This window comes from Zootoca vivipara, chromosome 4 (genome assembly GCF_963506605.1).
Source record: "Zootoca vivipara chromosome 4, rZooViv1.1, whole genome shotgun sequence".
In the NCBI taxonomy this organism is placed as follows: Eukaryota; Metazoa; Chordata; class Lepidosauria; order Squamata; family Lacertidae; genus Zootoca; species Zootoca vivipara.
The window spans coordinates 87,940,726-87,964,452 of NC_083279.1; the positions used below are offsets into that span (position 1 = coordinate 87,940,726).

The window sequence follows — 23,727 nt, forward strand, 5'->3', positions numbered from 1 at the left end:
CTGTGCTTTGCCAATGAGTTCAAACTCTTCCCACCTTTAGCCCTCCAACCCGCGAGGCCCATTACCTGTAATGTGATAGCTAACTTGGCGGTTGACATCAGATGTATCCTCATCCCAAGTGCTGAGGACAGCCACAACTTCGCCTGGCGAGTCGCTCTCCTTCACGGACCCCCTGTAGAGCTCATGCTCAAATACTGGAGCGTTATCGTTGATGTCTGTCACCGTGACAGAGATCAAGGCGGTTGATGAGAGGGATAGGGCTTCTCCCAGGTCGGAAGACACTACAGTGAAGGCAAACGCGGGGTTCTTCTCATGGTCCAAGTCTTTCAAGGTGCTGATCCAGCCGCTGTTGCTGTCAATGGTGAACACCTCTGTGATTGTGTCAGCATCCGATTCTGCTGAGAGAGAGTACGTGACTTGACCGTTTGCCCCCCAATCTGCATCAATGGCTTTAACCTGGATGAGTTTGGTTCCTATGGGCATTCCTTCCATTATGATGGCTTCATAGCTGGCTGCCTCAAACATGGGTTTGTTGTCATTGACGTCCAAAATTTTAATGTCCACATCCACTGTTAACACAACATCCACTTTATCTAGCTGTATAGTTGCAGCAACCTTAAGGTGAAAGGCAGGAATTGCCTCGTGGTCCAGTCTCTTATCAAGTTTTATGATGCCGGTGTCCTGCTCTATAATAAACACTCCATCCTTGTTGTTCCCTGGCAATTCACCATTAACTGTGCTATAGGTGGCACCCTGGCTAGGCAAAACATGCAGAACATCAACGGTACTACCTATTGCAGTGTCTTCCGATAGTGTAAAGGAATATTGGGGTTGAGAAAAAGAAGGCAAGATGGTTTCTGGAGGTAAAACGTGAATGTACACAGGGATAAGCGAATGCTTCACAGGAATGCCACCATCAACTGCTTTGACAAAGAAGGAGAGTACTGTGTTTTTAAGCTGGTTAAAGTTGCCCTTGGTTACCATCCACCCATTGTCAGGGTCAATTTCCAGCAGATCTGCAACAGAAACCGAGGCCTCGCTGTACAACGAGTAGGCAATCCTCGCGTTTGCACCATCATCTGGATCAACTGCTTGGACCTGGGTGACTAAATGGCCCTTTCCAACATCTGCTTTGACGCTTGCCCTGTATTCAACTGTCATGAACTGGGGAGCATTGTCATTCTCGTCCACCACTATGACCCGCACGGTACAGAATGTGGTTCTCCCTCCTGCATCGAGGGCTCTCAGGAATATGGTGATGTCACCTTCCAAAGGGATCTCCCGATCAAGTTTCTCAGTTGTGATGATCTGTCCGTTGTTATCAATCAAAAAGCGATCCTTGGCAAAGTCGTTTATGATTGAATAGCTTATTTGCCCATATATGCCCGAGTCTCCGTCTGTTGCTTTCACGTGGATTACCTTGGTTCCAGGGGCGGCGTTTTCTCTAACCTCTGCCACGTAAATACTCTGTGTGAAGACAGGACTGTACAAGTTCGCTCCGAGAATCCGGATATGGACCTGGGCTGTGCTTGTGAACAAACCATCGGAGACGGAGACATTCAGGCTGTACATTGACTCCATCCTCTGCTTCCGATGGTTTGACAGAGAGATGACCCCACTTTTACTGTCCATCACGAAACTTGTACGGTCATTTCCAGACAAGATGCTGTACTCCAACCGGTCATAATCAGAGCTGTCTGCATCAGAAGCTTGGACGCAAGTCACAAAATGACCCCGAGGAGCTAGCTCACTGACGTACGATTCATATATCAATTGGTTAAAAACGGGAGGGTTGTCATTCATGTCTGTTACGAAGATGCTGACTAGAACTTCGCTGCTCAGGGGTGGGAATCCATTATCCGTTGCCCGCACTTTCAGACTGCATTGCTGCATCAGCTCGTGGTCCAGCAAGCGGGCTGTTAGGATCAAGCCACTCGTGCCATCGATGTGAAAGTAATCTGTGCTGTTGAAGGTGTCCTGGACTATCTGATACTGAACGATTTTGTTGTTCTCAGAATCCGCATCCGTAGCAACAACCTGCAAAACAGGTGTCCCAATCAGAGACGCTTCAGACAAAGTGGCATTATATGCAAAGTGGTCGAAAACTGGAGCGTTGTCGTTGACATCATTGATAATTAAGTCCACCGTTACTTCAGCTCGGGCACCAGTGAGAGCATCGCTGGCTCTCACTGTCAATTTGAAAATGGGGTTTACTTCATAGTCTAATGGACTGATGACATTGAGGACTCCGGTGTCAAAATCAATGTTGAATTGATTATAGGGATCACCGTCTACAATGATGTAAATGATTCCTTGACCTTCTGGGCTGGTTGCATTGATGCTCAGAATTGGGGTGTGCATTTCGATGTCTTCGTTTACAGAGGCCGCATAGAAAGGCTTGTTGAAAACGGGCATTGCTTTGTTAACTATCGTAATGGGCAGTTCTACAGATGCAGACAGTGATGGATTGCCTCCATCTTTGGCGATGACGATAATTAGATACTCTATGTTAGATAAGTCAGAATTAAAGGCTGCTTTTAGTGTGACGCTGCCAGTGTGCCTGTCAATTTCAAAGTGCCCATAGTCCTCCTTCAGCAGGTACGATACGTCGCCATTTGCATCCTTATCTTTATCAATTGCCGTGACTCTGTATATCAGGGTGCCGGGATCAGCCTCAACTTGTACAGCGGCGTAGTATGGGAGCCCAACAAACACCGGAGCATTGTCATTGATGTCTTCAATGTGAACTCTGACGACCACCCTGGCTACCCGCAGGTGATCCAGCTCGCGACTAGCCTCTACCACGAGCTCGTAAAATTCCTGTTCCTCTCTGTCAAATGGGATGCCAGTAGTTTGAATGACACCCAGAGTGGATTTGATCTTGAATTTGTTCCCTGGGTTTAATATGCTGTATTTTAAGGGCTCGTTAAGGCGGTTTCCAACAGCGTTGACCACTGCTACTTTTGTGATATTGGTGCTGTTTTCTGCGATGGATGTGGAGTAAAGGCTTTGTGTGAAATGCAGGCCACTGTCCATGGCTTCTTTGACCATTATGGTCACTACGGCAGTGCTATAGAACTTCCCATCGGATACTTTTGCTATGAGCATGTAATGATCTTTGGAGAGGCTGTTGTTTTTTATAGTCAGTACCCCGGAAACAGAATCGATGAGAAAATGCTCTGTGCTGCCTTCAATCAGGCTGTAGGTCATTTCAGGTGGGACTTCTGAATCTGGGTCCGCAGCCCTGAGTTTAAGAACCTCAACTCCAACGTACGTTGGTAGGAGCAAGATGGTCTCAAACATGGCCTGGCTGAATACCGGAGGGTTATCATTGACATCTGTTACATCAATGGTGACTTCAGCTGGATTTTCTGCAGTAAGCTGTGGATTCCCACTGTCTCGAACGTGGACGTGAAAATGGAAATGTGCAATGGTTTCATGATCTAAGTCAGCAATAGTCCTAATTGCACCTGTACTGGAGTCTACGGTGAAATAGTTCTTTGCAGTGGACTCAACAATCTGGTAGACAAGCAAAGAGTTCTGATTACTGTCCACATCTGTGGCTCGTATCACAAGCGGATTGTTGCCTAAGCTTCGAACGATGCTATTTATAGGTGCAGCCTCACTGATGCTGCCCAGGTATTTTGAGAAGAGGAAGACTGGTGGGTTGTCATTTTCATCGATGATCTGGATGTTCACAGTGGCATTGGAGGCCATCCCGGCCATGTTTGTGGCTTGTACGGTGAGCTGGTACGAGGAAGTGCGTTCATAATCGAGGGGCTTTTGAGTAGTGATGACTCCGGAGTAGGGGTTTATAGCAAAGGCTCCGTTGGTGTTGCCCTCCTTAACCTCGTAAACTAGCGTAGACTGGCTGATTGCAGAGACCAAGATAACGGAAGTTCCAAAGTCAACATTTTCATTCACTTCAGCTTGCCATTCCTTGTGCGTGAACTTCGGGTGGGAATTGTCTGACATGGTCACAGATATGCGGACAATGGCTGTGGCTGACAGTGGTGGAGAGCCCTGGTCAGTCACTTTGACTGATAGAACGAACTGGTTCATGGTGGTCAGGTCTGGTTCCTTCAGCACCGTGATGATGCCTAGAACTGGCTCAATCTTGAATGTGTTCCCAGTATTCCCTAAAAGAGAGGGGAAAAATAGGGATATATATCAAAAATGAAATGCAAATATGTAAAAACGATGAGCAATATGTTCGAACTTCAACTTGTTGGTATCACGTCATGCTTGCATAGCTCAAGGCCCCCAGTTCCAACTCAGTCCATCAACCATATATGGCCAGCTGCCAACCCAACTGTCTCTATTTTTGCTGTCCCCAGTGGGCAGCAAAAACAACAGCTTTATCAAGAACCTGGTAAGCCACCATTAAAGGCCTGAAGGCTGTGTTTTGCTTGGTGAGACTAACTCTGCATGCACACATTTCATATAGTGGTACCTCCGGTTATGAACTTAATTCGTTCTAGAGGTCCATTCTTAAGCTGAAACTGTTCTTAACATGAACATGCCTTCGCTAATGGGGCCTCCCGCTGCTGTCGGCGCGCGACTTCCGCTTGCATCCCGGGGCAAAGTTCACAACCAGGGGCATCTACTTCCAGGTTAGCGGAGCTCGTTACCCAAAGCATTCGTAAGGAGGACGGTATGCAACCCGAGGTTCCACTGTACTAGAATTAGGTCTGATCACTGCCCATTTGGGGTCCCTGTATAAACTGTATATTTATCTACTTGCATTTTGATGTGCTTTCGAACTGCTAGGTTGGCAGGAGCTGGGACCGAGCAACGGGAGCTCACCCCGTCACAGGGATTCGAACCGCCGACCTTCTGATCAGCAAGCCCTAGGCTCAGTGGTTTAACCACAGCGCCACCTGGGTCCCCCACAGCGCCACCTGGGTCCCAAACCTTAGTAAACTCTAAATCTTATATAAACTCTAATTATTACTTTAATATTACCTTATTTCTCTATCTTTTACATCTTATCCTTTTACAATCTATATCTTACTTCTTAATTAAATTATCATTATCTTCTAACAATACTTATTTCACACCATTATATTAGAGGTGGAGACAGACAATAGCTGGAAGTCGGGTCACAGAGCCTCTCTTTGACGTACATCAAGAAAGATACAGGTGAAGTACAATCTAGTTCCAAGCCCAGTAAAGGTAAAGGTACCCCTGACCATTAGGTTGAGTCGCAGACAACTCTGGGGTTTCGGCGCTCATCTCGCTCTATAGGCCGAGGGAGCTGGCGTTTGTCCCCAGACAGCTTCCAGGTCATGTGGCCAGCATGACAAAGCTGCTTCTGGCGAACCAGAGCAGCACACGAAAACGCTGTTTACCTTCCAAAGATATACATGAAATGCTTTTACATAAATAAGTAAATAAATGTGTAATTATACTTCCCACCGCTTTTTGAAGAGATCACAGTAGTTTAAGTCTATAGTGCAGAGATGCTGTTAAAGGGTAAACAAACCATTGCCAAACTTGGTGACCTCTAGACATTTTGGACTACAATTCCCATCAGTCAAAGCCAGCACAGCTGTACTGGCTGGGGCTGATGAAAACTGCAGTCCACAATATCTGGAGGGCACTAGATAGGCAAAGCCATCTGCAAATCATTAACCGGGCTGTAGTATTGATACAGCACCGCCTGCTAGGATCTATGTGACCGACTGCAGCTGATCTATGGACTTTGCTTGCCTGCATTATGCGATTTGCACAGTAATCCTACCCATGTCTATTCAGAAGTAAGCCCCACTAAATTCAACAGGACTTACTTCCAGGTGAGTGTGTATAGGATTGCAGCCTTATCCTAAACTCGCTCACCCCAGAGTTAGTCCTATCAAATGCAGTGGGGCTTACTTCTAAATCAATATGCCTAGGATTACACTAACAAGGCTTTGATTTCATACATGTTTACTAGAAAATGCATTTTACTGAAAGCTCCTGGACTTCAAAGAAGAAGGGTTTAAGATCTGGCACAAAATAGAGATAAAAGACGAAGAAGCCAAATTGTTCAATGCATGAACAACAGTTCATGGCCTGAAATAATGAGGATTTTGAGCAATTTAATATTACTGGTTGAATGCTTCAATAGGACTGAAGGCGAAGCATGAGAACAGCATACATACATACATACATACATATATACATATATATATATATATATATATATATATATATATATATATATATATATATATATATTTCAAGAAATACACACAAAATAATAGCTCATCAAATAGATAAAAGGAAGCTAATGACAGCAAGGTTTGCTTATTGATCTTAGTGGATAGGGAGAAATCAAGAAGAATCATTGTTCAGTGAAGATGTAAATGGGCTCCTTAGAGGGTCAGGGTTTGCCACATACAAAATACAATAATGAGGTAGGATCAAGAGACTCTTTTGTCAAAAGCATACAATGAGGACTGAATGACCTGTTCCAAGGAACATGGAGCTAGTGGTGGAATCAACAGAAACTCCCTGCATTCATCTTGTCCTCACCTGCGTTATGTGTTGTCAGGCTTATCCAATGCCCTGGAACACAGAAAGCTGCATTCTATTGAGACAGACCACTGACCCATTTACTTCAGTATTACTGGCAGCAGCTGTCTAGGGTTTCAGACAAGGATCTAACCCAGTCCTAGCCTCAGATGCTGGGGACTGAACCTGGAACCTTCTGCCTGCAAAGCAGGTGGTTTACCGCTGAGCCAAGGCCCTTTCCCTGCCAACGCTATGCACTTCTCCGTACCACTAGCTCCTTCTCAGGCATCTTACAAAAGGCTGCATGAGTGATGGGAAATGAGGAGAGTTGAAAGAGATTTCCAGGCTCACTTCGGACACTTTAACAGAACCAGGAGATAAAGCTCGCCCTCCACCCCACCCCAACTTTCACCTCAGGTTCAAAATTGCATGAGCAGATGCTTCTTCATGCAACCAGAGATGGTGCAACCCACAATAGCTGTACTCAGCCATCTTCAAGCATCCTTCTTTGGGGAAGGTGCCATGCATAAGAGCATCTGCTTTGCATGCAGAAGGTCCCAGGTTCGATCCCCAGCGTCTCCAGGTAGGGCTGGAAGAGACACCCTACCCAAAACCCTGCAGAGCCACTGCCAGTCACTGTAGACAACACTGATCTGGAGATTAGGCACCTAAGATTAGACATTCGAGTCGGTATTGGGCAGCTGTGCTCCTGGAGTTAAGCAAACCAATGAGAGAACGCTACCTCTACCCCATCCACCACCATATAGGTCACCCTGTATAGGCAAAGTTATGGAGCACAAAGCCACCTGTATCTGTGGAAGGTCCATGCATGTTTCACAACCCTGATTTTATAGTGTTTTGAATGCCCAGAGAACCTCTATGAATACAGGAGGCTCCCAGCTTCAGACACTTGCCCTCCTATTTGTGGAGGGCTGAAATCAGACAGACCCCCTCGTTTGCTGAACTCCCAGCATCTGATGAAGACCTTTTAATTTTATTTCAAGCAAGGTTTTCTGATTTTTCTATTAGTTTTCATTGAGTTCACATTTACTGTATCTTTTTAACCTTACTGTACACAGCTTAGAGACTATGTTGTTAAAGTGTGAAATGAATTGTGGAAATAAAATAGGAATAAATTGATAGGGCAAAGGCAACACGGGGGAGTGGTGGAGCTTGCTGAATATCCCCACCCTCCCTGGCATGATTTCCATCATGTGTAGTTTTTGGATACCATGAGACAGGACACAGGCTAAGTTCAACTCCATGTTGCAAAGGGACATTTCAACACAGGGTTCCCATTTTCAGCGAGACAGTCCTGCCGCTTGCAATCTTTTTGCCCTCTGTGTTACGTTCCATCAACAGCAGTGGTTCCCAACTTTTCTTCCCTATGGGCCACCTTAAAGTAGCTGAGGATCTTGTAGGAGTGCTTAATGGTTGTTTGTCTTGTTGTAGCTCAGTGCCAGATGCTGTATGGTTTTTAATTGTATTGTACAGCTTCCTTCATTTCTTATAAATTGTATTTTATTTGTATTACACACAACCACAAATCCAGACAGGCTGCAGACCACCTGAATGAAGCATGTAGACCACTGGTTGTCCATGGACCACAATTTTGGAACTCCTGATCCACAGATCGACAAAAAGGATGAGTTAATAGGTGACAGAGGTAATACATGATTCAACCACTCAACGGTAGAGGCCTATACAGGCCTATACTATACAGGTAGAGGCCAGTATTTGCCTCTGCCACCTGTATAGTTTCTAGGTTGGAAATATATGAACACATCTATACATTTCTGTGCTCATCACCGCTCACCTGGATTCAGATCTTGTTAAAGAGTGTGTGTATTGGTTTCTTTTACTGAGTGCTGTGCTTACATGAGCTGAATTCCCTGAGAAATAAGAAACCATGCATATAAGCTGAACCCATCAGTTAAAATTAGCATCTTCCCTGCACATCCTTTCATGGGTCAGAGGAACGACAGCCTCAGAAAGTTCTATTACGTTGCATCGAGGAACATCTGGGGATAACGACATGGTGGGAATTTGCAGCTGAGACAGAGGTTTGAAACCTTGACTTGCTGGCAACATGGGAGGATGAAATCGAAATCAGAGGCAGTCATGGGGAGATAGTCTTATCAAAGGGTTTCAAGCTTTGGAATAATTGGTCTGGATAGAAGCCTCACACTGCCCACACTTCCAGCCCACTGCCTCATCCCTCCCTCCTCCTTGATTATGGGAGCCATTTTATTACACACTTTTTACAGCTGATCTTAACACCATTGTATCACTCTATCCATTCACCATAGGACCAAGTTAGACACTTGGAAGCAGATCTAAGTCTCAAAGCAACAGGAGCAAGACTATTTGCAGCGAAGAAGCGTTGGACAAGTGGAGGGATGACTGAGCCTCAATCCTGCCCCTCCCTCCCTGCCTCACAATCCCGCCTCCCCATCTTTCTACCCAAATGCAGTCCAAATGGATTTTTACCACAACACCAAGGAGTAGTGGCTTGAGGGAGGGAGCTGATGCAGAGGAAAAGTGCTAACTGGGTCATGTACTCCCCTTCTGCTTGCCATCTCCCCTGCTGCTTTGCAGCTGTTTAGCAGCAACTAGGGTTTAAGATCCGGGTCTTCTGACAACTTGATGAGTTACCTCTGCTAATTCCTTTCCAAAGAACCTAAACTTGTCAACCTCATGTACTTAGACGACGACAACCTCATGATGTCATCTTAACGATTCATGACGCTATATACTGAGTGGGGTGTATAAAATTGATAATCATAATAAAATAAATCAGTGTTGATTGGTAAGGGTGATCAAGCCTGCAGTTCCAGGAGGAGGGCACATGTAGGTGAATTGGAATTGTGATTGACAGAACTGAAGGCAAATGCAATGCAGGAAGAGACCTAGTGGTCTAACGTGGTCGTGGTTGCAGGAATCTATCCCTTCTGTTATCATGCTAGAGCTATCCAAACATTGGCAAATTAGGTAAATGTGCAGTGGGACAAGCGGAAGATGCTCAGTCCACATCCTGCCCTTTGCATGTTTGCTGTAATTCTGCATGCATAAGAATGTAAATCTGCTAATGCATGATCCATCCCAGACTGTGCATTTGTGAGCACAGGCCTGTACGTAGCAAGCCACTGGATAAATGCTCCACAGAACTCTGTTCACATGGTTGAGGTTAAGTGGGTAGGCCTGAGGGCAGGGAGGGCAGGCTCAAAAGACTGACCCAATGTTTGTTTATTGTACTCAGGTTGCCAGATGTGTGTGTGTATATATATATGCAAGCTGAAAGATCCAAGTCCTTGGCCACTGTTCTAAAATGCAAGCAGAGGAATGTAAGTCCAGAAGTAGCTGGCAGTGGTTGACAGAAGCAAGTTTCCATTACTGGAAAAGAGTGAGAGGCTGCCAGTTGGGCTCCTTGAAATAAAACGGTGGGGCAGCAGAGGCAAAAGAACAATGACCACTGGAAAGTGATGGAAACAATGGCCTCAACTAGACAGGAAAATTGCTGCAGGATAAAGTGAACTGGACTGCCAAGGTTGAAATGCATCAAACTTGGAGTGATTCTGCAGCCATCTTCTGTAACCAAATGGAAGCATTTATCTATCATGCTGAAACCGAGGGGGGAGCGGGAAGGAGAGGCAGAGGAGAGAGAAGGGCTACTCTGTCAGCTTGCTGAAAGTTCAGCTCCCTTCAGTTCCTTCTCTTTTTGAGTTGTTTCCATGCCAGCTGGTCAACCTAAGAATTTTTTAAGATAAGAATTGGTGCCTGAGTTTGCTTGCTTTCCTCTTCCACCCACACCCCTTCTTTCCTTTTATGTTGACTGAACGAACCCAAAGAGTACTCATTAATGGTTCCTCATTATCCTGGAAAAAAAGACACAAGTGGGATGCTGCAGGGTTCTGTCCTGGGCCCGTTGTTGTTTAACGTATTTATAAATGACTTGGATGAAGGAATTGAGGGGATGCTCATCACATTTGCAGATGACACCAAACTGGGAGGGGTAGCTAATACTGCAGAAGAAAGAATCAGAATTCAGAATGACCTTAACAGATTGGAGAACTGGGCACAAGCTAACAAAATGAATTTCATTAGGGACAAATGTAAGGTTCTGCACTTAGGCAGAAAGAACCAGATGCACAAATATAGGATGGGGGGACACCTGGCTTACTAGCAGTACATGTGAAAAGGATCTAGAGGTCTTGGTGGACCACAAGCTTAGCATGAGTCAACTGTGTGATGCAACAACAACAAAAAAGAGAGCTAATGCTATTCTAGGCTGCATCAACAAAAGTATAGTATCCAGATCAAGAGAAGTAATAGTACCACTCTATTCTGCCTTAGTAGACCACACTTGGAATACCGTGTCCAATTCTGGGTACCACAATTTAAGAAGGATGTTGACTAGCTGGAATGTGTGCAGAGGAGGGCAACCAAGATGATCAAGGGTCTGAAAACTAAGCCTTATGAGGACCGCTTGAAAGAGCTGGGTAGGTTTAGCCTGGAATAGAGGAGACTGAGAGGATATATGATCACCATCTTCAAATAACTTAAGGGCTGTCACATGGAGGTGGGAGCATGCTTGTTTTCTCCTGCTCTGGAGGGCAGGACTCGAACCAATGGATTCAAGTTGAAAGAAAGGAGATTCTGATTAAACATTCAGAAAAACTTTCTGACAGTAAGAGCTGTTCAGCAGTGGAGCAGACTTCCGGGAGAGGTGGTGGACTCTCTTTCCTTGGAGGTTTTGAAGCAGAGGTAGGATGCCTATCTGTCTTGGATGCTTTAGCCGAGATTCCTGGATTGCAAGGGGGTTGGACTGGATGAAACTTGGGGTCCCTTCCAACTCTAAGTTTCTATGATTCTATGTCAAGCTCTCTAGATTATAATCCTGCAAACATCTTGTTTTTACTGACTTCTGGAAGCTATTCTGGGAACCTTTCTGGTTTGGTACTGGTGATGGGGATGCTTTTTACGTCAACAAACAATAGATAATTATTGGGCTCAATGGGGCTTATTCCTTAGTAAGTGTGTTTAGCAATGCAAGTACAACAGCAGCAGCAGCAGCAGCAACGGTGCAATTCTGAGAAGCATAAAAAGGCCCCACAAAGCACCATCTCTTGAATGCAAGACATAAAAAGGCAAATGGGTTAAACATAAGGCCTCATTGATTTCTAAGGAACCTTGGCATACTTACCTTCCTTGCTGTTATCTTTAATTCTATCAAACAATTGCATTACGGCGTGTGATTTTATTACGTGCAACCTTACAGTGCAAAAAACCTCACTTGCTAACCTGCTTCAATTGTGTAGATCAGCTCTGCGTTTTCGCCTTTGTCTTTGTCCAAGGCAGTGACCTGCAGAACAGCAGATCCAATGGCAGCTGATTCAAACACAGAGGCTTCGTACAAAGGGCTGGAGAAGTACGGGCTGTGATCGTTGGAGTCTTCCACGTTGACAATTACCCTTGCCAAATTCCGCCGATAGGGGAACTCTTGGTCACGAACCTGGGGAGAAGAAGGAGCAACAGTCACTGGAGCACAGAGGAAAACTGGTAGGGCCACAAAACCCGGCCAACGTTACATCTGGGGAAGAAGTCATGAATTCAATACTTCTTTACACATTGCCTAGTTAAACTAGGGAGTTTGCTACTGAAATATGTAATAAGAAGTTTCTTTTGGGAATTACAGGGACAGAACTACCTAAACTGTATATAAACTTATTGATGCATGCTACTACAGCGGCAAGAATGTTACTTGCCCCCAAATGGAAAAAGTAGAAGTCCCAGCAAAGGAAGAATGGATACAAAAACTTATGGAATATGCAAAAATGGTGAAACTTACCGGAAGAATAAGAAATCAAGATAACAAACTTTTTATATCTGAAGAAGCGTGCATGGACACAAAAGCTTATACCCAGAACAAACTTACTTGGTCTTTAAGGTGCTACTGGACAATTGGAAATGGTTTATTGAATATTTACAGACAAATTGCAAACAGATAAGAACATTGGCAGGATTATTGTAATAACCTGCAGTTTCATAAGAGTATAGAGCGCTCCAGTTGGAGAACAGCCTTTACCAAAGGTGTCATGGGCTTTGAAGACACTCGAACTCAGGACGCAAGGGAGAAACGTGCTAAGAGGAAGGCACGCTTGGCAAATCCACACCGTGATCAACTCCCGCCCGGAAACCAATGTCCCCACTGTGGAAGGACGTGTGGATCCAGAATTGGCCCCCACAGTCACTTACGGACTCATTGTTAAAACTGTGTTTATGGAAGACAATCTCACTCGGCTACGAGTGATCGCCAAAGAATAATAATATTTAAAGCAGATGAATAAATGAACAAATTAAATTAATTTGGATATGCAGAAGATAATATAAAAAATAAAATTTAAGGAACCGTAGAAAGAGGGGGAAGGAAGTCAAGTTTTGAAATGTTAAAATGACTGTAAAATTATTGAAATGTATAAACCTGAAAATCATGAATAATTTTTTTAAAAAAATATGTAGTAACATATCCTGGCCTTGAGGCTAAAGCTATATACTTGAATAGTAGTTGGGTTGGTTGAAAATATTTCGCTATCACCGTTTATTAGGTTTTCCTTCTGGAGCAGAACCAGTGTGATAGCCATCCATCTTTTTTTTCTGCTTTTTACTTCCAGATTTTGTACAGATACTACGGCACATGCATCATCCGCTCCAGTTTTAAGGACACATTCTCACTCGCAACCAACCAAAACAGCTCCCTGGTGTGCTCCAGCACACAGGGAAATCACAGAGCAGGAAAGAGATCCTGATGTGATCGTGAAATAGATCGTGACTAGAGAGGCAGTTGGACATTTGGAGGCTATGAAGTTGACTCTCTCCTTGCTAAATACTATGACAAGGGGAACTGAATGAGATCCAGTCATCCCTGGAAAAAAAAAACTAGTAAAATTTCTCAGAAGGTGCGAGATGAAAGTCAAGGTTAGTTTAGAAGTTCTAACCCACTGCCAACAAACAACAATAATAATTTCTGCTCCATAATATTCAGCATCTACTTCACAGCAGAACAATCTCTTCCCCCCCCCCCTTGTAATTTAGGCGCATAAACCAGTGTCTTCTGCCTGGGGAAAATCCTACAGAAATGCGAGATGAATCAGAGCACTTTGCTTTCAATAACAGGGCACGGGCAAGAAGAGCGATAATCACCTTGTTTAATAGATTCTGAAAGAACTTTAAAAACTTCTCCGGAGAAACTCTTTTTAAGAGAGTCACCTCTGATAAAAGGCCCAGGCATTGGGAGATTATAATGTTTCTTCCGTGTTCTCCCTTAAGATGGCAAAACCATTTTGTGAGATAAAAAACGCTTTCATAGTAAGCCTCACAAAGCTCCAGTACTGAAGGAACAGAACGAATAAATAAATGCATGCCAATGGAGGGAGGAAAATTAATTACTGCTTCCTTGCCAATTTTTAAAGCCTCTGTGCTTATCAGTAGACTATAGCATGCAGCTATTAATAGGCACTGATTGTGCCTGAGCACACAGTTAATATTCAGTTCTTACCATTACGTTTAGGATGTGCTTATCTTGGGCTTCGTGGTCTAAGCGCTCAGCGGTGTACAAAACTCCTGTGTTGGGATCCATCCTGAATTTCCTCACACTGATTGAGTCAATACTGCTATGGATGATATAGCTGAGCTTGTGCTTCTCATCTCTGTCTATGGCTTCAACTTGCAGGATCTCAGTGTCAGGGAGGATGTCCTCAGAAATCGTGACGTCGTAACTCGGGTGGGAAAATTCCGGACCGTTATCGTTGTTGTCCAATACTTTGATGAGAACCTGCAATATAAAAAGGAGGAAAAGCGGGGTTTCGTGTTGGAGAAGAAGCAAATTATACCACATTGGCTGTTTTCAAACATCATGGTATAATGATGATAGATTACGTTTACTTGCACACAAGCAAATTGCACCTGCTTCGCTCCTCCCCGCTCCTATTAGGAGGAAACAAACTGCAATATCCGGCTTACAGTTCCATCCAAACGAGGGATTGTGGTTTGTTTCACTCCCAGAAAACAATAATCTTCAGACCAAGTTGGATCTTGGCTTATCATTTGGATTCAGTACTTGGAACTCTTGGCTTGAGGAAACCCTAGTACTTTATTTAAGAAAAGGGGAGGTAGCCGTGTTGGTCGGCTGTAGTCGAAACAAAATACATTTTCTTCTTCTTCCAGTAGCACCTTAGAGACTAGCAAACTTAGTTGGTCTCTAAGGTGCTACTGGAAATTTATTTATTTAAGAAACATGGTCTCATCATGAGCTCAAGGTACAGGATACATGGTTCATAAAGCAAAGTTCTAGGATGCATCACCAGGCAGTAGAAAAGACACAGTGTAGGCCTATTTGCAAAGTTTGGAGGAGTGTGGATTTCAAAGGATGGTTGCGTTTCAGTTCCCGCATTGTTTCAGAACGTGCAAAATAGGTAGGTTTGCCTTTAAATGAGAACTGAATCAAGATTCTCCCCTATCCCTATGGACTAACCATTCCAGTATTTCTGTGAAGGAGCCTTGGCAGGCCACAATAAAACACATAAAATAGATGTACATGACTGTTCCAAGGTTAAGTCCCATTCAGTTCAATAGGGAATAGACAGGCGAAGAATTGCACTGTAAAGAAATCATCCCTTCATTCCCTACTTGTTTCCTATCTGAGAAAGGAACCTTATAGGAGACTTAAGTTGTCTGGTGCTTGAGGTTAATTGCCTGCCTGCAAAGCAGCACATGAAGGTGTCAGCAACTAGGTCAGAGACATAAGAAGAGCTTGCTGGATCAGGCCAATGGCCCATCTCATCAAGCATCCTGCTCTCACAGTGGCCAGCCAGATGCCTGCAGGAAACCGACAAGCAGGATCTGAGCACAAGAACACTCTGCCGTCCAGTGGCTTCCATAAACTGCTATTCGGAAGTGTTACTGCCTCCAACTGTGAAGGCAAAGCACAGGTTTCATGGCTAGTGGCCATCAATAGCCTTTTCCTCCATGGATTTTAATGCCATCTAAGCCTCCTGTGGGAGCGAGTTCCATAGTTCAACTATGCACCGCATGAATAAGTACTATAAAAAAATCTGCCCTGAATCTTCCAACAACTAACTTCACTGGATATCTATAAGTTCTAGTTTTACGAGAGAGGAAGAAAAAACTTTTTCTCCATCCACATACTCCATGCCGTGCACCATGTTATAAACGTCTATACTGAGAAGATGCAGATCTCCAGGATTTCAGACGGGACTCTTCCAACTCAACTGAAGATGCCAGGGATCAAACCCTGCAAAGGATGTGCTCTACAATGGGGTATAATGTAGTGAAGGGAGAACAGACCGTGGCTCAAATGCCTCTCTCTTACTCCATATTCCACAGCACCGCTGCAGCAAAAAGTTTATTCGATGCTCCACCAGACAAATCGTTGACTTCTGTAAAGTTTGTTCCGAATGAATTGCCTGCCACTTCACCCCTGCTTCATTCGGCGGCTTCTGTAGATGAGGTCGGCGTCGCCACCATCTCATTGCTACCTCCATCAACAATGTGAGCCATTATAAAGCTACTGGCGGCACTCAGCAGCTGTTTTCCCTGACACAGGTTCAGTCAAGAAGCGGAGAGTGTGAGTTCTGGAAAAATCTGAAGGGCAGACGGAGCTAATAAAACAACAACACCTCACCACCCCCACACTTTTTAAGTATGCGTAGGGGGTAGAGGGGTGGGTGGAGAGGATGTCTACTCGAACGTGTTTACAGGGCTTCAGTTTGAGCCCAGTCACTGACACCCACACTTTGCGTTTTAATGGAGGAAAAGATTTACTTATAAGCTATTATAATAGTCTTTTATGAAAAGAGGTTGCCCTCAGAGAGACATGAAACATTAGCTTTCCGCGACGTTAGTGAGACGTTTGCTGAATGCTTTACCAGAAAGTGCATAAACAATTCCCAAAAAATTGCCTGTAATGACCTATCCTGGGAACAGTCTAGAAGGCAGTTGCAATAAAACTCCCTCTAAGTTAAGACTATATTGCATGTTGCTTAGGGTAGACTTGGGAAGGAGTCGTTTCTGTGAGCTTTACACGGTTGGGGGAACGGAAGAGGGAAGATGGGGTACCCAGATTTGCTGAAGATGGGAGGCAGCAGTAGAAACGATGGATATCCTGTAAAATCTAAATTGCTAATGATTACAAATATCCCTTGCATGCTATGGCTTGGGATACTCTGCTGGCCTTAGGAAAATAAGGAATGGTAGAAATCGTTAAAACTGAGCACACTGTTGGGAACTTAGGTTGCTAAACAACAACAGCCACAACAATATGGAAAGTTAAGAATGAAAGAACTGAAAACCAAAGGTCTAATTCTGTTTCGTTGGGTCTAAAATACTGCCCCTTTCTATGCATATGATGAATGATATTACGACTAAAGACACCAACACGGCAAAAACACATTGTGGCTGCCATACATGGTGCCCACGAACCTGAAGAAGTCCCAGTGAACTTAATGTGTATTCTGAGAAGACATGCATAGGCCTGCTATATGTATTTTTAAAAGCTGTGATGTATCAATGCATCCCAGAGGATATGAATCAATTTTTTTACTTTGCTACATTTAAGGAAGAGATTGTGGGTGGGTGGGGAGCTTACATTGAGCTGTGTGTTCCCACAGCATTCTTACAACAATCCTCTGTAGCAGATTAGGCTCAAGGTCACGTGGCAACCTCAAACATAGAATCATGAAGTAGTAGAGTTGGAAGGGACAATCTCGTCCAACCCACTGCAATGCAGGAATCTCAACTAAAGCATCAACGTCTGAGCAGGGATTAAAACAAAATACAAAGTCTGATTATTGGTCCATCTATCCCAGCATGCCTTCTATTCGACTCCTGGAATGGTTCGAAAGCCAAGGCGCGGCTTCCGATTGGCTGCAGGAGCTTCCTGCACTCAATCGGAAGCCGTGGAAGCTGCGTTGGACATTTGGCTTCCAAAAAACGTTTGCCAATCGGAACGCTCAGTTCCAGGTTTGCGGCGTTCAGGAGACGATTTGTTCGGGAGCCAAGCCGTTTGACAACCCAGGTACCACTGCAATGTTTATTATCCCTTTTAGTAGCATTCTTGGCACAGTGCAAAATAATAATAAAAAATACTTCTTGTTGCACAAAATGTATTCTTAAGCATTTGTGAACCTGGGGACCAAAGCAGATGCAACTTTCACACAATTAACAGCAAATAAGTTGAAAATACAAGGAACCCAATCTGGATAAGAAGCCAGTGTAGTCCTGGTGCAGATTGTTCCCCTCCCCTGCACACTTGTTTTTTGAATTTGGAACAAATGAGGGATTTTCCCCCCCTAATTCAAAAGCCATTCACACAATTGCTAATTGCATAAACAGCATCACGTCTAGTTTGGCCCTGATGTAAAAGCCTTAACATTTTAAATGTCATAAGCTCCCATTTTCACATGAATATTGTTTTAGTTCAGGGGAATTGGCCCTGCTGGGGAGATTATTTTTTTTAAATCACACACAGAAGATTAATTGCAAGTCTACAGGGAAAAACAAAACCAGCGTGTGCTCACTTCAGAATGTTTGTTGCCCAAATATTTGCAAGAATCGACTGTTTAATGGGCTATCCAAAAGCTTTACTCCATCAGAGAAAAATACTAGAAAAAAGAGAAAATATATATACACATCACATAATGTACATTTATGCATGTGTGTGTGTGAGAAAGGGGAGGGGAGGGCTTTTTCACACTTACATTTGCTTTGCTCTTTCCATGCATGGTTCACACTTTAAAGTTGTGTGCCAAAATACCCGTTTTTAAAATCCAGAGCTTTCCCCACAAAAATCTGCTCTCAGTAGCTCAATCAGAGCAAACAGCAATCTGCAGAAAGCTCAAAGTCATGTTCACCAATTGAACGCTAAAGAGTGGGCTGTTGCAGGGAAAGCTCTAGGGCAAAACCAACCAACCAACCACTCAGACACTGAGCTTTTAAGTGCAGACTTGTGCCTAGAAAGAGTGGAGCAAAAGGTAAATGTGGAAAAGCCCAGAATGAGAGGGAGCAGAGGATGGATAGGCAGACAGAGCTGTTATGGCTACTGGTCCATTAATCTGTTAGGGGGAGATTACTTGTTAATATGCCAGAATGATAAATCAACCTGGACTAATTGTTAGGAGATGTTTTCCTTCTACCAGGAACGGCTGAGTGTTTGAAGGAAAGACAAAAGTGTGTGTGTGTGTGTGTGTGTGTGTGTGTGTGTGAGAGAGAGAGAGAGAGAGAGAGAGAGAGAGAGAGAGAGAGAGAGAGAGAGATGAAACAGGATGCAGACACACACCTGGAGGATGGTTTGGAGAAGGTAAGAGAGAGTAAACTGCATCAAGGTCTGGATGCAAGGAAGGCATCAGCTGGATTTGGGAACCAGAGAAGTAATTATGATGCTCAAGTAACATGACTACAGGCTGTTTCACACACACACACACACACACACACACACACACACACACACACACACTTCCTCTTCCTACTCAGAAAGTGTTGTTTCCTCCTTCCTACCTAGAACGCAGCAAAACAATTGTCTCCTACTCCTATTAGGCATCAGGGTTATGACATCAGAGTGAGAGCAGAAGAGATGTGCTTTCTGTCAGGAAGAGAAGCAGCTTGGAATGACATGTTGCCTGCACCCAAATTCATGCCAAAAAGTCTCCTTCAGGAACTACAGCTCACTTGCTTATATTCCTTCCAAACTGACTGCAGTCCACTATTCCTCGCTCCTTCCTCTTCCTGCCTGCAGACCAGCTACAAACCTTAGGGTTGTTCTTCTGCTTTCATTTCTATGCTCTGAGCAGACCCTGTAGTTACCCCATCTCTTGCCTTTGCTCTCAGAAGAAGCCTCTCGAATATTGACATCCTCACTGCAACAGGGAGCTTTCCTTGTTCCTCGACCCAAAATTCAGCCCTGACCCATTAACCAATTTGGCATAGTTCTCTTACGACTCAGATCATGACAAACAACAACTAAATAAAACTAATATACAATTAATTCAACGCTGCTAGTGTGGGCAGCTCTGAAAGATAAACATACTGAGTGAGCAAACGCTGCTGCAACGTGGTTGAATTTTGCAGAGGTTCATTCTTGTATGCTTACACTTTCAGAAAGAAAGAAAGAAAAATGCCATGGGGAAATGTTAATGCTTGTGTTCTGCCAAGTGCCAATGGGCTCTGAAAGTTTCAATTTGTTGCAGAATTCCCCCTTAATGCAGTTTCCGCAAGGTTAGTCACTCTGGTACAGCCTCATTTATCAACACACACTGAAGAACATGAGGTTTGGTTCACAAGAGCAAAGTGTCTGGAACAGAAGGCAGCATAAAATCCATAGCTCTTGAGGGCAGGTCTCTCCAAGGAAGAGCAGAGCCAGGCTCAGCTGTTTAAGGTGTGCATTTCTGCGCCAGTGAATGTAGAATTTTGAGGGCTATCTGTATATGTGCTCTTTTGACCCTATCCAATATTTATCTGCAGGTCTTGGGTTCATGATCCATTGTGGGCTCAAGTCCAGTACATATAGATGCAAAAGCATTTCCCTCACTCTGCACCAGTCTGTTCAGAGCTTCGGACAGTGGGGAAACCTCATGTTTTTCCAATCCCTTTGCACAGTGTCACAAATGATCTTGTCAACAGTGAGTTTCCCTCTCATCTCCTGAACTTCCAACAAAAGACTGCTTATAGGAAGGGGACAAATTCTCCTTTACTTTCCTCTTATTTGTGGTGAAAAGTGAGTTGCTTTCCCTCTGGTGATTTTTTTTTTTGGGGGGGGACTTTACCTAGAAGACCTGGTTTAAAATCGTAGCCAGATATGATGTCACTGGATTGCCCTGTGAAAGCCAACTTATTTTTTTAATGATGATTTCAGAACAAACATATCCATTCTTAAGGAAATCAGCCCTGAGTGCTCACTGGAAGGACAGATCGTGAAGCTGAGGCTCCAATACTTTGGCCACGTCATGAGAAGAGAAGGATCCTTGGAAAAGACCCTGATGTTGGGAAAGATGGAGGGCACTAGGAGAAGGGGACGACAGAGGACGAGATGGTTGGACAGTGTTCTCGAAGCTACAAACATGAGTTTGACCAAACTGCGGGAGGCAGTGCAAGACAGGAGTGCCTGGCGTGCTATGGTCCATGGGGTCACGAAAAGTCGGACACGACTAAACGACAGCAATACTAGTTTTGTTTTATGGATCTGGAAGCCACACTGGGTCTATGCATGCAACAAGAGTGGGCAAGAATTATAGCAATAGAAATAGTTGTATCAGGCCCATGGACTTTAATGGCAAATAGCCATGAAAGAATGAACTGGGTTAGCAGACAAGCAGTGCAGCAGGAGACAAACAGTCCACTCGCTTGCAGCTTCTCAGTTGGCATTGTTGATGCTCTACCATTTTGTTAGAAAGGATACTCAGAATAGGCTTGGTATACCTGAATATCAGAGCATGAAAGACACAGCTTAACAAAAAAAATCTATTGTATAATCCTTTCATCGTGCAGAACTGACTGTCCAGGACTATTGAGATGCCCACTAAATGACAAAACTGTCTGAAATGTTCAACACGGCCCAGATTGCTATTCTGAGCTCACATTTTTCGAACACTGAAAGGGGAAAGAGAGAAGGGAGTGGTGTGCTGGCTGTTGCTGCCAAAGTGCCCCAGTCTGGAGAGAGTCTTTTCCTTACTGCTATTCCTAGGGGGGGGGGTGGAAACTTGCAGCACCCTCCTTCTACACGGACAATTCAAGGTTACGAAGATGCCATGCAATCCTAAGCATGCTTATTCAGAAATAAATCCCACTAAGTTCGGTGGAACTTGCTCACTAGTAGGGCTGCTACAGAATTCTGATGAAAATAGAAAGGGGAGTGGAAATCAGCCATGTTCATTTATATATCCCACAAATGTAGCAGAAATCAATCCAGCAAATACAACTGTTGTTGTTTGCAGACTGCAAGCAACAGGTGACACTATGGAATTAATGATGTTCTTTCTTCTGATCTGCATTGTGTTTCCTTTCCTCTGAAATGAATGGTGCAGAGTCACACGATTAAAGTGTTTCTCCATAATGGACAGCAAGAGGAACAACATAGTTTTTGTTGGAAGCTAAATTGCAGTGGAACAGAAACAGCGCTGCGTGCACAGAATGCAGGGCAGAAGGGAAATTGATACCTCATTTTATCCCTACTTGCTAGAAAACAAGGTTAGAATTGCAGCCAGACAGTCATGCTCTCAGACCCCTGGGATCTTCTGATTCTAAGATTCATTACCTCCACCGATTCCTAATTCGGACATCCTTGGTAAGCAAAGCTGCTGAGATAGCCATTAAGCCACACAACATCTGTAATGTGGACAGAGTGAGTTCTAAACCACTTGACCATTTCTGCCCACACTGTTAAGGCCTGTTTTTCAGATGGGTTGCATGGTGGAATGCACCCCCTGTGCACACACAAAATTCCTGCACACAGAAAAAAAAGGAAATCTTGAAGGGCAGTCTCAATACCGAGATGTCTCCTTCCATCAATGAAGAGGCAGGGTCCTAATTAGAAGATTCTGCCTGTGGGAGGGGCCATTTCACTCTCATCAGACCACCTGGCAGAGCAAGGACAACTGGGGAAAACTAGGTGTCAGAGAGAAGGATTCTAGTTCTGCCTTCTCCCTGACATACTAGTTTTCTATCTGCGTGGGAATTTATTCTCTCCTCCCACTGCCCGCATGGAAGAGCAATTCCATTCATGTCAATTCACACATCCAGTCTCAAGTGATATAGTCAGGATACAGGTATATGACCTCATTGGATGTTTGAGAGAACTAGATCCAAGCGGCCTCATTTACAGTCAAGGGATGTTGCCTGAATATAAAAGATTTCCTTTTCCCTGCTTACTTCCGATTTCCCACAGTTAAAGCACTTCCAAATAAAGGCTCTTTGAGGCCCCTGAGCTTATAAATTAGCAAAGCAACACTCAAAGCATTAGCAAAGATGTTCTACTCAGGGGGTGGAGAATCGGCAGCTGAAAAGACCCGAAGAAATGCAGCTAAATCAAAGCAAATTAAAAATCCAGAGTAGGCGAGGCTCTTCCAAAGCGGGGTCCAATGTTGCCCATCAAAAATACCTTTGGGTTGGGCCAAAATGCATCTGAATAAAAAAAATGGTTATGTTCCAAGAACAATTACATTGGCCTTTGAAGTAAAATGTTGTGGTGGTATAGCAGTCCAATCCGAACCATGTCTACTCAGATGTAAATCCTACTGAATTCAAGGGGGTTACTCCCGGGTATGGGGGGTTAGGATTGCAGCCTTACTACTTATTAAGTAGCTGAGTTACACAGGGCGTTTTGGAGGAAGAAGATATGACAAGAGGGAGTAAGAGACCCACTGATTTAGTATTGCTTCCAATATGGTTTTCACTAGAAAAACTGGATCATGGATCTGTGGAGGCTTCCTTCACATTTTAGAACTCTTAAAGGTCCAGGGAAGGAATCATCTCCATAAATATAGGGGGCTTCAGACTCAAGTGGTTCACCCTCCAACTTCTAAAGGGCTACTAGAATGGAAATGCGGGGAGTGGATCTGCTCAACTCCTGTGCTTTGAAGACCTAGGCTAACATGGGAGCACCATGAATGGGAAAGCAACTGCCAACCAAAAATGCTAGACTAGCATGGGGGGGGGGAGACTTTGCCTCTTGATTCTAGGCTTCTTCACACACTACACTGAACACAGGTACAAGCTCTATTTACACCTAGTACAAGTATGTACAACGGTTGATTTGTACAGCTTGTACACAAGTTCACAGACTATTTCCATTTGTTATACGTGAATAACTAACTGTTTAGCTGTTAGGTACACAGATTGTACGTTTGTTGACTGCAATTTGTGAACACCCCTTCTATTAAGGATACTAGATACAAACTAAGTCTGGTAGTCACTTCCCCATTCCCACAATTTTTGATTTGCAATAGACCTCTTGGATGCAACTGAGTTTTGAAATTTTGCAAAGTGCTCTGGTAATTTAATGGAAGGGAGAAATATAAATCCCCATACATACATACATACACACACTTATCACAATGATATAAATTAATATAGACGCGAGTGGCGTTGTGGGTTAAACCACAGAGCCTAGGGCTTGCCGACCAGAAGGCGGTTTGAATCCCCATGATGGGTGAGCTCCCGTTGCTC

General features: G+C 44.1%; 1 protein-coding gene across 5 annotated transcripts in view; it reads right to left on the reverse strand.

Annotated features, from left to right (window-relative positions):
* Positions 1 to 23,727, reverse strand: part of FAT3 (FAT atypical cadherin 3) — a 434,554-nt gene that overhangs the window by 82,164 nt on the left and 328,663 nt on the right. For all 5 annotated transcript variants that reach the window (XM_035116279.2, XM_035116283.2, XM_035116282.2 and 2 more), the window contains exons 8-10: positions 14,051 to 14,326; positions 11,797 to 12,007; positions 66 to 4,139 (exon numbers count right to left, since the gene is read on the reverse strand). In XM_035116279.2, coding sequence (XP_034972170.2) covers positions 66 to 4,139; positions 11,797 to 12,007; positions 14,051 to 14,326 — 4,561 coding nt within the window. The remainder of the gene's footprint in view (positions 1 to 65; positions 4,140 to 11,796; positions 12,008 to 14,050; positions 14,327 to 23,727) is intronic.